Here is an 11,526-nt window from a genome sequence, read left to right as displayed (position 1 = left end):
TCCAATCATGAAGAGCCAGATTTTTCTTATCTTAATTATTAATTATAGGTTAAATACGTAAAAAAAAATATTAAAATTGCAAATAACATAAGTCTTTTAAAAATTTTATTAGAGTTCATGCATGTAAATTTATTGTTCAATAAATAGAAATAATAATTCATGGTCCTTTTTTCATAAATCAAACAGATTTAATTTTCAAGTAAAATTTATCGATATTAAATAATAAAAAGATTATTATATCCATAGAAAAATTATACATGATTTCAAACTACAAAATTCACATAATTTTATGAAAATTTTTGCATAAGAGTAGGCATCTCCTTACAACTATTTAGAATTATATAAAAATCAATAAATCTATCAATTCCACCAAAATTTCATCGTTATAAAAAAATAAAAAAAAATAAAAACACTTTGAAATGAACACACCGTCACCTATTCAGATCGAGCCCATTTATGTGCTTAATCCATTCCTCTTCCACCAAACCCCACCCCCGAATATTTCAAAATTTTCATAGATAGAAATATATTTTAAAGTTTATTTTGTTGTCAATTTAACATCAGATTTAGATTTCTAAGCTCAATAGAAAAATAAATTACATTCTATTGAAAATGGTAGCTAGCAAACCCATGGACTCAAGCACAACTCCGTGCTTAGGTCCGTGGACTAACACGCCGCCAAAGGGATTCATGCATATAAATGAACACTGGGCAGTACAAAAGACTTGGTGAAGTATCCATTTTTGACGCCTTAATTCCAAAAACATAGGATATAATGAAATTCATGTATTACATGTAATGAAAAAAATTGCACATTTTTTTATCGTGAAGAAATAATCTAAAGTATATCGTCGTCTTGTTGATGATATGTTGAAGCATCCTCAATTGGCAGTGAAGGTGGAGTTCCAGGCGGAATACAAGCTGCACCATTCTCACCAGCGCATATACACAGTGCCTCGGCATCTCTGAGGATTGCGTCGAGGTCAATATGACCACTAAGCTCATTGATAAATTTTAGGAGCGAGTCAAAATCCATTTGTTCTCCAATTATCTTATTTTGGTATCGCTTGAGGATCGCAACACAAACATAGAGATGCAGATGCTCGCTCAGATAATGAGTCCATAGTACCTCCCACAGACGCATTGTCTTCTCGTATTCAAATTCCCTGCAATAATAGAATCGCCCACTGAGCAAACTGAATATAGATACAAGGTTCATGAACGTATCTTTTTCTATCTCGAATGTTTTCCAATTGTAGACTGACTCACAATTCTGTAAGCTTGCAGCTCAAGATCCAATAGGAGCTTGTGCTTCTCTTAGATGCAAGGTTCTAAAATTCGCCAGACCAGCGCCTGGCGCCGCTTCTAAAATTCGCCAGACCAGCGCCTAGCGCCTAGGCGGCGCCAGGCGGATTCCACGGTATAACATTCGCCTAGCGCCTAAGCGGGGACTAGGCGCCACTAGGTGGATTCCACGGTATAACATAATTAATCAGATATTATAACTCCAACACGATAACATCAAATTTAAAATGAGTTAAAAATCACGTGACTAATAAAATTCCACAAATTTACTCTACTTCTTCTCCATAAATTTCTCAACTTATCATTCTCCATATTTTTTTTCTCTTCTCCTTGGACACGACGTTGACAGGGTTTTCGTGGAAGAGTAATAAAATTTTTTTATCAGTTTTTTGTTAGGCTTATGATTTAAAAGCCAAAAAAAAAAATCATTTCCACCTAGGGCCTCCTAGAGCCTGCCTAGTCCCGCCTAGGCTGGCCGACTAGCACTTTTTCGGTGCGATCACCGGTGCCGCCTAGGCCGATTTTTATAACACTGCTTAGGTGAGAATTCACAAAATCAACCTATGTGTTTTTTATGCCACATTTAATTCTTGCTTGAGGAAATAATTTAAGAAAAACAAAATAGTAACCCGATGGTAGTTTAAAATCAAATGCCCATTATTTTCACGTTAGCTGCTAACCGTGGTATTGTTTTAATTTTCTATGTTAAGTACTAGAACTAGATGCAAAAACTAAAAACGTTATGATTTGCATCCAGAACATTTCATAAGGTTAAACAACAAATCAAAAAATCTGAGATGAGATAGAGATGAGATGAGATGAGAAAAAAGCAGCAGTCTCACTTGCCTCTTAAATTGTATAAGAATCCAACGGAAACAGAAGAAATAATTCAAGCAGTCATTCTGCTGAAAGTAGTTGTGCAATGGGCTGTCTAACAACTCGACCAGCTGCATGATATAAAAAGAAATATGTTACTTATGTGGAAAAAAGCTTGCGGTGACCAAGATAAGTACTGAAAGGCAAAAGGAACAGCTCCAATTAAAAGCATCCAGTAGGATCAGTGTTTTAAATGGGCGTCTAGCCGCGAGGTGGCCGTCAACCACACCGCCTTAGTCTTAGGCGGTTCTATGCACAGTAGAAGATGAGCAGGGGTGCACGAGGCGGTCGAAGTCAACAAATTTTAAAAAAACTGTAATTATTAATACACTTGTACACTTTCTCTTCCAAACATAATAACCAGTCCAGTCCACCCACAACCCCCGCCCCTTCTTCAGCCTCGAACCGCCCGTCGCTGTCGCCAGCAGCCCACTAGTTTAGTTCCTGTATATTTTTAATAAATTGTATTTTATAATTCGTATTGTATGAATCTTTAGTATTAATATGGTGATGAATATTTATTAATTATATTTATTTGCACCTTGTACAAATGGTATTGTATTGTATCAAGCTTATATATGCATAAACATAATTTAATTGCATATGTTACATGAAGAATAATTACTATTTGCAATTGCAATGCATGATTGTATATAATTACGTATAAAAAAAGAAGTAAAAAAAATTTCAACCGCCTACCACCATTTACGACAGTGAGTAGGATGACTCTGAATTATAAAAAAACGATAAAAAAGTGCAGTTTTGTGGTTTCCAGCACAAAATTTCAAATGATCATGTGAGCACAACATTGATAATGGACATGAAAATTTTTTGGGAAAATTACAACCAATACCAATGTCAAGGTAAAGTCGAAATCTGTCACATTCTGACAATCAAAATCAACAAGTTTGCGACAACAATGAGATAAACCAACAAAAAATAATAATAGATCCACTTCCCATAACACAATCAAGTACACAAAATGCACAGAGATGAAAAGCTATAAATAGTAACAGAGAAAGAACCTTTGACAATGCAAAAAGTTGAGAATGCATCCCACTTTGGTCACGATTGAAATTGGGTCCTAGGCGTTCCATAAGGGAAACAAAGCACCAAAAGGATTCTGATTCATCCCTCATGACATACACAATGGGAGAGAGAAGATCACTCATGCCCTAGGGAAAAAAAGCATTAGCTAGCAAGCAAACAGAGGCAATGACCATGGAAATAGTCAAATAGAGAAGTGTGCTTCACAAGCACTTGTCAAATTTATGAGACTTAAAGTTTGGCTACCTGACAATACCCAAGATCAAAATTATAAAATGAATACGTCAACAGAATGTCACGTAACAGACACACGTTGGAATTATCATCCCCGTCATAAAATGAGAGCGACCTGTCAGTCCTCACCTGGAAATGGAAAATAAAATCAGAAAAACATTATAATTTTATTAATTTTGTCAAGCATCATGATCTAAGAATGCATATATAAGCAATGAAATGTGCTAGTAGAGTGTACCACATCCTTATCGATAAGACCTTTCCTCTCCCTGAATTTAGTAAATCTTTTTGCCTGCTCTGGCGAAATGCTCTGCAAAAAATAGAAGTAAACTCATCAGAGAGATCGCAACTAAAAGTGCAGGATATAAGTCATAAAAACCATTAGACATAATAAATTCCAAACATTATTCCAAATGCGATATAAGTCATAAAAACCATTAGACACAATAAATTCCAAACATTATTCCAAATGCTTCCTTTTAGATCTCAGTCAAGAAACTTCACTTCCATTTTTGGGAAGATGCCTCACTGAAATTTTCACATTACATGATGTATCTTATTTTACAAAACACTCACTCTAAATATCTAGGTCAAGCTAAAATGTTCCCAGCATGATTAATACAACACAAAAACCTGTAGAGAAGTTGATATTAGCACACCATATCAGCATTTACCTCATAGTTGAATAGCCAAGTCTTTAACAAGCTCAAACCGTTATAAATGTAAGACCATTATATATCTAATGCATCCCGGATTGAGCAGGTGGAAGACTTTAAAAAAGGCTAGAGCACAAGTGTTTTTTTTAGTAAAATAGTGGTGAAGACGAAGCCAAGATCTCCACTTGTATTAACTCTCTACCATATTGAATGACCTCCTCTAAGAGGTCTAAAATATCAGGAAGGGAATTTCTTTTTACTGTCTCGAGAGGAGTTGTCAAAAGACTTTGCTTATGCATTACATCTTGATGTTGTAAAAGTTGTCCTTATTCAGGCTTAAAAGGATAACTTGCATTCGACAACAGGTATTCCCTTTTCACGGTTAAACAATACAAAATGATAAATTCATTATACAGTGTGCTGAAATTTCTCAATTGAATAAGAAAAGAACTCAAAAAGTTTCATTTTTAAATATACACTGCAAAAAAGGAAAAGCAAAATAATTTGCAACCAGATAATTGAACAAAAAATCAACAGTATTACCAAGATTAGTCATGAAACATACGTAACAAAGAAAACATTATCCACAGACCTGCCACTGTCTTTTTAATGTTTCATACTCTGACTTTTTAACAGATACAAGGTATTCCCTCTCTGCATGTGTCGAATCATATGAGTGATAACCTAATAAAAATTTCCAAACCTGTAAATTACAAGGTAAGTGACATCATAACGGGGGAGAAAAAGCTAAATCTATCAATTCACAAACATAAAGTCCTCCAACATCAAAACCAAAATCTCAACCGATGAACAATACCCTCTTTCGCATATTGTGCTCCATGCCCCCATAGAAGATTCTCTTTCTCAATGCTTCTGAATCCACTATTCTCCCTTTTAAATCCAAGAAGGTAGTCCACTGCAAGTGCATATATTCAATTTGAACCAGACATAATATTCATGTTATAAGCAATTGCTCTAGTAGACTTATTGTCCATGTCAATGTTGAGAATAAACAAGTTAACTAAGGACAAAAAACATCACTGCATATTTTAGAGGATCAACCGAAAACAAGACGGAGTCATAAACACCCTAATACATCTCACCCTTTATTTCCTCTTTTCTTATTTTTTTATTTTCCCCCTTACTATATGTGAAACAATGTATTTCTATTTCATGGTTTTACAAAAAAAGAAGGCAGCTTTAGGTTGGGCTTCAGTCAGCTTTCAATTTAAATTTTTTGAGGAGTTTCATAATAGTTTTGAAATGGTATTTGGATAAAAAAAATTAGTTTATTTGACAATTAACGAAGTGGTGTCATGCAAAAACTATATAAAATAGCAAAATAATGCAATAATTAGTTGGTAGCAGCCAGAGAGAGAAAAAAAGTGAATTTTTTTTAGTTTGTTTTTGAGTGATTGTTTCAGAAATTGGAGTAACATTTAAATTGACAATTTATGAAAGATAAATTGGGTTAGATATATAAAAAAAAAAATTGTTTAAACAAGGAAAGAAGTTTTCAAATGGTAAAAGGTTCACTCAAACATCCATCCCAATAAGCACAAGTTTGAGGACTGAAGTTCTTCCCAAGATGTGGTTAACCACCAAAAATAGAAGTCCTTTAAAGGAAAAAAACACGTCTCAGGGGCATTTCTTATAAAAGAAAGGTAAGAAATTCAATTAAGATAGAAGACGGGCTAAAATGGTGAAAGATGCACCAAACAGCACAGGGCCTCTAATGGGCATCTAAGATACTGAAGACAACTGCTAAACCTGCTTGAATGAGCTTGCAAATAACACTTCAATTGATTCTTGCACTGCCAGGCCCTAAATTTTGTCACATCTTGGTTTTTCAAGATTTGATCCAAACACAGGCAAATAAGTGTCAAGGAACAGGTGCCTTGAATTCATTTTATTCCACCCAAAACTCAACCTGGAAACCCATCTACCTGATCCCAACCTGGCAATTTCCAGTTGTCAATCCCAATACATTTGCTACCAAAGTTCTTCTGTAACTTCAGTCATTGACAAATATCATTTTTCATGTACCAGTTTCAGTCATGAATCAGCTCTTGATAAATGTGTAATCAATAATCAATAACCAAAGCACGAATGAAAGACAATATAGTAGAAAAAACTGCTGCAACACCCTGCTTTTGTAACAACCAAATAGCGTTAACATTTTGTGCACAAGTGAAGTTCAAAACATCATTTTACCTCTTCATGTCCCAAAGGTGGCTGCCGTGGTTTTCCCCACACAAGCGATAATTTATCAAACTGCCAAGGGAAGAAATATATTGGTTCACATCTTATTGCTATTTGAAAAAGTAAGATTGGTCCTCTTTAAGAGATAAACAAAGCAATAAATTCAAAGGCCGCAACAGATAGAACGTTAAATCACCTAGCACTTAATAGAAAATGAGGATAATCAAAATGAAGAATTATTTATTTGGTCAAACGAGACAAGGAGTTTACACCATCCCAATGCAAACAGACATAATATTTGAAATATTACATGGAAATAAGATAGGGCCTTAGAAAGTCAAGTTGCAAGAAAATTGCCAATTAGTTCATGCGAACTTGCTTTTATTGTTTGTCAGGTATCCTAATTCATAAATCAATTTCTGAATCCATTGGGTAAGCAGCAGGGGAAGGGGCGTGGCATCCAAAGAAAGCAAAGGATATCCAAAGATCCAAATATACTGGCTCCAGCTTTAATGCATTTTAAATAGGAAAATGGATATTTTTTTTCATATAAGTCAGATGTAAAAACATTTCAGGTTCAACCATGATAAATACAATGGAGCTTGTTTCAATGGGATTTTAAATCGGTGAGTGAATTACTTTGTTCACAGAAATCTGTTCTAAATATAATTCAGGTTTGTCCATGATCACCATGGATGTTCCAGAGGATTCCTCAAAACTAATACTTAATAAACACTTTCAAGCCACCACACTAAATTGAGAATTAGTCAGAGCCAATACCTCCATTGCCAATAAAGAGAGGGGGGTTTCAGATTCAAGATTTACCAAGTAAATTAAGCCAGCAAGCATAAACTTAGTATAGATATCAGATTAGATCGACTAGTAACTTCCACAAATATAACTAATGTACTTCCAGTTTCAAGTGATAAAAGAACATAAAGGTAAAAGGAGATGCTCGACAGTATAACTCCTTTGTATACCTCCTTAAAATTGATAAGCTCAAATATTCCAACATCGGTTGCTGTTTCTTCACCGAAAGATTGTTTCCTAGATGAGGTTTTCTGTGCAGAAAGGACAAAGGCCTGAATTAGATGGTTCTGACCTGGGATTTTAAGCAAAACTCAAATAATTTGGATTTGTAGGAACCACATTGAAAAACAAATTTGACATTCTAATCTGATAGGCAGTATTCAAGGCAATTATCATTCCAAGATTATCGATTCCAAAACAAGATTAGGCATGCCACAGCCATGGAACTCCCCAGTATGTTTCTACGATCAATCCTCTTTTCCACAGCAGAGACAATAACCACATCAGGTTGAATATGCATTAACTAACTCGATGCTGGCAGCTTGTAGCGAAATGTAACCGCTTACAAATTCAGAAAACAGACAGCAACAGCTACATGACTACATCCTCTTGGAATCCACCCAGATACTTTTTATGGAACTTTTGAACCAGTAAAAGACTTTTTTCTTAATTATCGAGGACTAGTTATCAACAACTGATAACTTCAAGCATCCCTAAAGTTGAAGTTATAGAGAACCATTCAAAAGGATGAACCATGAAGCACCTCTAGTGGATCAGATGACACAGGCACTTCAGGAACTTTTTCAGAATCATCAGATGTGCTGGGGTGATACATCGGAGAAGACTGATCACGCTTCCTCTCCTCAATAGGAAAAAATCCATCAACTCGACCATCCCGAAAGAGCTGAGAAGTTGTTTCTCGAGCAAATCTGGTAACAAGTGAGAACTTCTCCAGCACTTGAATTGATAGATCCCGAGCAGGATCATGATGTTTCCGTCTCTGCCTGCCATTTTCCCGAAAACTACTACCAAAGCTTTTATTAGAAGCATCCTTAGCGTGATCATCACTAGAGGGAAGTTCGCTAGCCAAAAGAGTTGGGGACGTAACACTTGAAACAGGAACAGCCCTAGGAAGTTCCAAAGAAGAGAGAGTTCTCTGAGAAAGAAAAGGTGGACAATGAATATCAGCCCGATTATTGGTCAATGTCATAGCTATCAATCGTCAATATATGTCTTATAAATTAAGCAAAAAGCAAATCCAACCTATCTTGTATGCATAGCTTATTATATAATCTGCCAATTATGCAACTAATTATTCAATTACCTGGAGAGGATTTTGAAAATCATTCACAAGAAAAACATTGGCATCTTCAACTGACCTGGAAATAAAACACCAATCAAATAAATAGAATCTGGGTAAATAGCTAACAAGTTTTTGGTTTTATAAGGCGATCGACTTTACATTCATTACAGAGTTGCAGCAAATTTACCTCACAAGAAAAACATGCTGCTTAATGGTAGCCAGAAATTGTCTCACTCCTCCACTATAGAAATATAGGGGAGGAAAAGCTAGTCCTGAAAGCAATAGAGAATATAAATTGAGGTCAGTGAATTTATGTCACGATGGCAATGTTAACCAAGTAACAAGATCCAACAAGAAAGTTTCACTCGGTAGAATGGTAAAATGTCCCTCCAACAGCAATTCAGTAACTTAAGATAAAAAGGGAAAATAAAACAATAAAGATAATAAAGTTCTTTTAACACCTCATCTAATCTAACAGAGAGAATTAAATAAAAGAATATTTATTCTGAGCAAAAGCAGAAAAGAAGATGGTTGATGACTGATAAAAAACAATTTACAGCAAATGATGCATACATTAAGGTTTTACGGGATTTATTCACATTTATAATCAAGGAAAAACATGGATATGACTGCAAAAATACAAAAGAGAAAAACCCCAACTTGGCTGATAAAGCCAAGAACTTGTTGACAAAACAGCTAATGTCAGAAAATGCAAAAGGAATTGCAGAGGACATGATTAAGATCTTTCAGTTCTTTCCTAATGCTTGACAAAATAGGATGATGGTAATATGAGATAATCTTTTTTACAAATATTTTATGGTTAATTAAATTTTGATTCCAATAAAATATTAATTCAAAGATACTTTAACTATGCTATTAGGCTCCGTTTGGTAGCCTATATTATTAATCTATGTATAACTTATCTTATCGAATTTCGCGTTCTTCTCGTCATATTATTTATCCATCTATTAATTATTTTTTTACATCAATCAAATCATTAATTATTTATCTTATATCAATTAAAATTGAATTTAAATTACTACATTACCCCTTATAAATAATATTATTCATATTTTTTTATTATTAAAAGGACAAAATGGTAATTTATTATTTTTATATAAAATTTAATAAATCAAATCAAATAAACTATAATATATTAATCAAATACTATATTAACTATCATTTTTTATTTATTTTTTATTACATTATATTATTTATTTATGTATTATTTATCCTATCACTGAAACCAAACGGAGCCTTACAGTATTAATTATTGTGTTCTTGTTATAATTGGTGATGTGTTATTAAAGTATTCGATAAATTGACTAGATTTTCTTGTCAGTTATTGACCGAGTGCAGCTATCTTATGGAAGCAAAGTGATGTTAAAATGAGGAGTTAAGACGGAGGGGACGGTGATTATAGTTGAAGGGGAAGGCGCAATGATAGTAGGTATTGGAAACACAGTGATACGACTATGAATACAAGAATTTAATGTTATAATAGGCAGGTCCAGGATGAAAAATTAGAACTAGAAGTATCCATGAACTATTTTGCTAGCAAGCTTGACTTGCCTATAGTAAGCTTTAGGGTGACTGATGACACATACTGGGGATCTAATTAACTGTTATATTGGGGATTCATTCAGTTTCTAAAAAAAATGTGCAGGTCACAATATGATAATATGAATATGATTTTAAAAAAAAAAACATTCGACAGAAACTTCCCATCATCTCTCTACTCTAGGTTAAAGGCAAAATGGATGTCACGTGCCCTAAACAATCAGCATACAGTATGCCCTTGCAAATGTTAAGAATTGGTAGGGGTAACGACTAAAATGATACCTGATTGCATAACAACTATAACATATTGCCAACCCAGTGTAGGAGTGTGTCTTCGAATTGACCGAATATCTGAAAATGGCACTGCCCTAATGGAATATAGATTTTTATCTGCACAAAATCGTAGGAAGCATAAACATTTCAAGTAAAAAATGCAAATATTGTGAGTCATGAAGTTACTTGAGATCACACCTTCCTCAGACAACCCACCATCCGAGTTTTGCCCTTTGTAAGGAATCCATGTCTGCATTCAATTAAAAGGTTATTTCAGGGACAAAATACAAAATACATTCGTAGATGAGAAAATAATATTTTCCACCATAGCTTCCTTTAGATTCTTACTATTCTTAAAACCAAAAGTAACATTATTTTGCTCTAGTATAAGAAAGAATGATGAATACCATAAAAATAGAACTCCCTTGCTTAATCAACTTCAACCGACCTCTGATTCTCTCCGAAGCATACCGCGTAGGATGGATTGCCACGTTATCCTTTGAATACAAGATCTCCGCACCCTCAGGCTCGTTCGATGAGCTGTTTTTACTGCTGTCAGTCCGAGCCATGAGTGAAGAGCCCTGATTACGTCGAAAGATTACAAATTGAAATCCAGAACAAAAGCAAAATCAATCCCTGCGTACAGTAACACAATCAATGCATTTCTGCTCTCATAGCAAACAGAGCTAAAAAATGATAGTCCGTTTCAAAATCAAATCAACGCGATTGGGAGAGTGAATACTCTTGTGGGCGAAGGAGAAGGAAGATAATTGAAGACAACACGCTTTGGAGTTGAACTGAATAAAATATAGTAACCACCTCCGTAGCTTCCTTGGTAGCTGTTATGTTTGTGTTTTAGCTAGCCTACAACTTCAACGAGAAGGTTTTTTTTCTTTCCTGTGTTTTTCTGTATATAATATAATATGTTAATAATAATACCCAAAAAAATTAGCAATGTTTTGGTTTTTTTATTCAAACAAATTAAAGATAAAGTTGTAATTCGATTTTTATTTGGATTTATTACAAATTCTTATGTTTGGTTGTGTTTTTTTGTTCAATTGGTAAATTAGAAAGTCTTGAAGTAGTCTCCCCCAGGCCCCAATACATGTTAGTTTGGTACAATAATGCTCAAAATAGTCCGTTATGTTCTTGTCAATGTTCAAATTGGAGTTATTATTATTATTTTTTATTTTTTTTAAAGAGTTCAAATTTGAATTTTGAATTTCATATTCCTGTGTTTGGACATGAAAAAATTTGGGA

General features: G+C 34.3%; 1 protein-coding gene across 5 annotated transcripts; it reads right to left on the bottom strand.

Annotated features, from left to right (window-relative positions):
* Positions 1–586: 586 nt before the first annotated feature.
* LOC140886086 (uncharacterized) lies at positions 587–11,137 on the bottom strand. 5 transcript variants are annotated; one of them, XM_073292589.1, is made up of 16 exons: positions 11,009–11,137; positions 10,674–10,847; positions 10,465–10,516; positions 10,276–10,383; positions 8,621–8,705; positions 8,455–8,509; positions 7,894–8,286; positions 7,301–7,381; positions 6,333–6,392; positions 4,936–5,034; positions 4,711–4,821; positions 3,701–3,772; positions 3,475–3,591; positions 3,207–3,356; positions 2,152–2,252; positions 587–1,166 (listed from the first exon to the last, which is right to left on the bottom strand). In XM_073292589.1, exons 2-16 carry the CDS (start codon positions 10,833–10,835, stop codon positions 839–841), a joined length of 1,974 nt encoding a protein of 657 aa, XP_073148690.1. In that variant the 5' UTR covers positions 10,836–10,847; positions 11,009–11,137; the 3' UTR covers positions 587–838. The 5 variants fall into 5 exon arrangements, with proteins under 5 accessions (XP_073148690.1, XP_073148692.1, XP_073148693.1 ...); XM_073292591.1 differs by having other exon boundaries at positions 10,715–10,847; XM_073292592.1 differs by having other exon boundaries at positions 10,715–10,847; positions 11,086–11,119.
* Positions 11,138–11,526: the final 389 nt, after the last annotated feature.

The sequence above is a fragment of the Henckelia pumila genome, chromosome 3 (assembly GCF_033568475.1).
Source record: "Henckelia pumila isolate YLH828 chromosome 3, ASM3356847v2, whole genome shotgun sequence".
In the NCBI taxonomy this organism is placed as follows: Eukaryota; Viridiplantae; Streptophyta; class Magnoliopsida; order Lamiales; family Gesneriaceae; genus Henckelia; species Henckelia pumila.
Note: the sequence above shows the minus strand (reverse complement) of the source record. Positions and strands in the feature narration are given on the sequence as shown.

Excerpts from the sequence above, each read along its gene's own strand:
- LOC140886086 (XM_073292589.1), bottom strand. The coding sequence starts at position 10,835 with ATGGCTCGGACTGACAGCAGTAAAAACAGCTCATCGAACGAGCCTGAG. Across the intron at positions 7,382-7,893 it reads TGTCATCTGATCCACTAGAG|AAAACCTCATCTAGGAAACA; the intron begins GTGCTTCATGGT and ends CTTTCTGCACAG. Across the intron at positions 3,357-3,474 it reads TTGATCTTGGGTATTGTCAG|GGCATGAGTGATCTTCTCTC; the intron begins GTAGCCAAACTT and ends TTTTTTCCCTAG.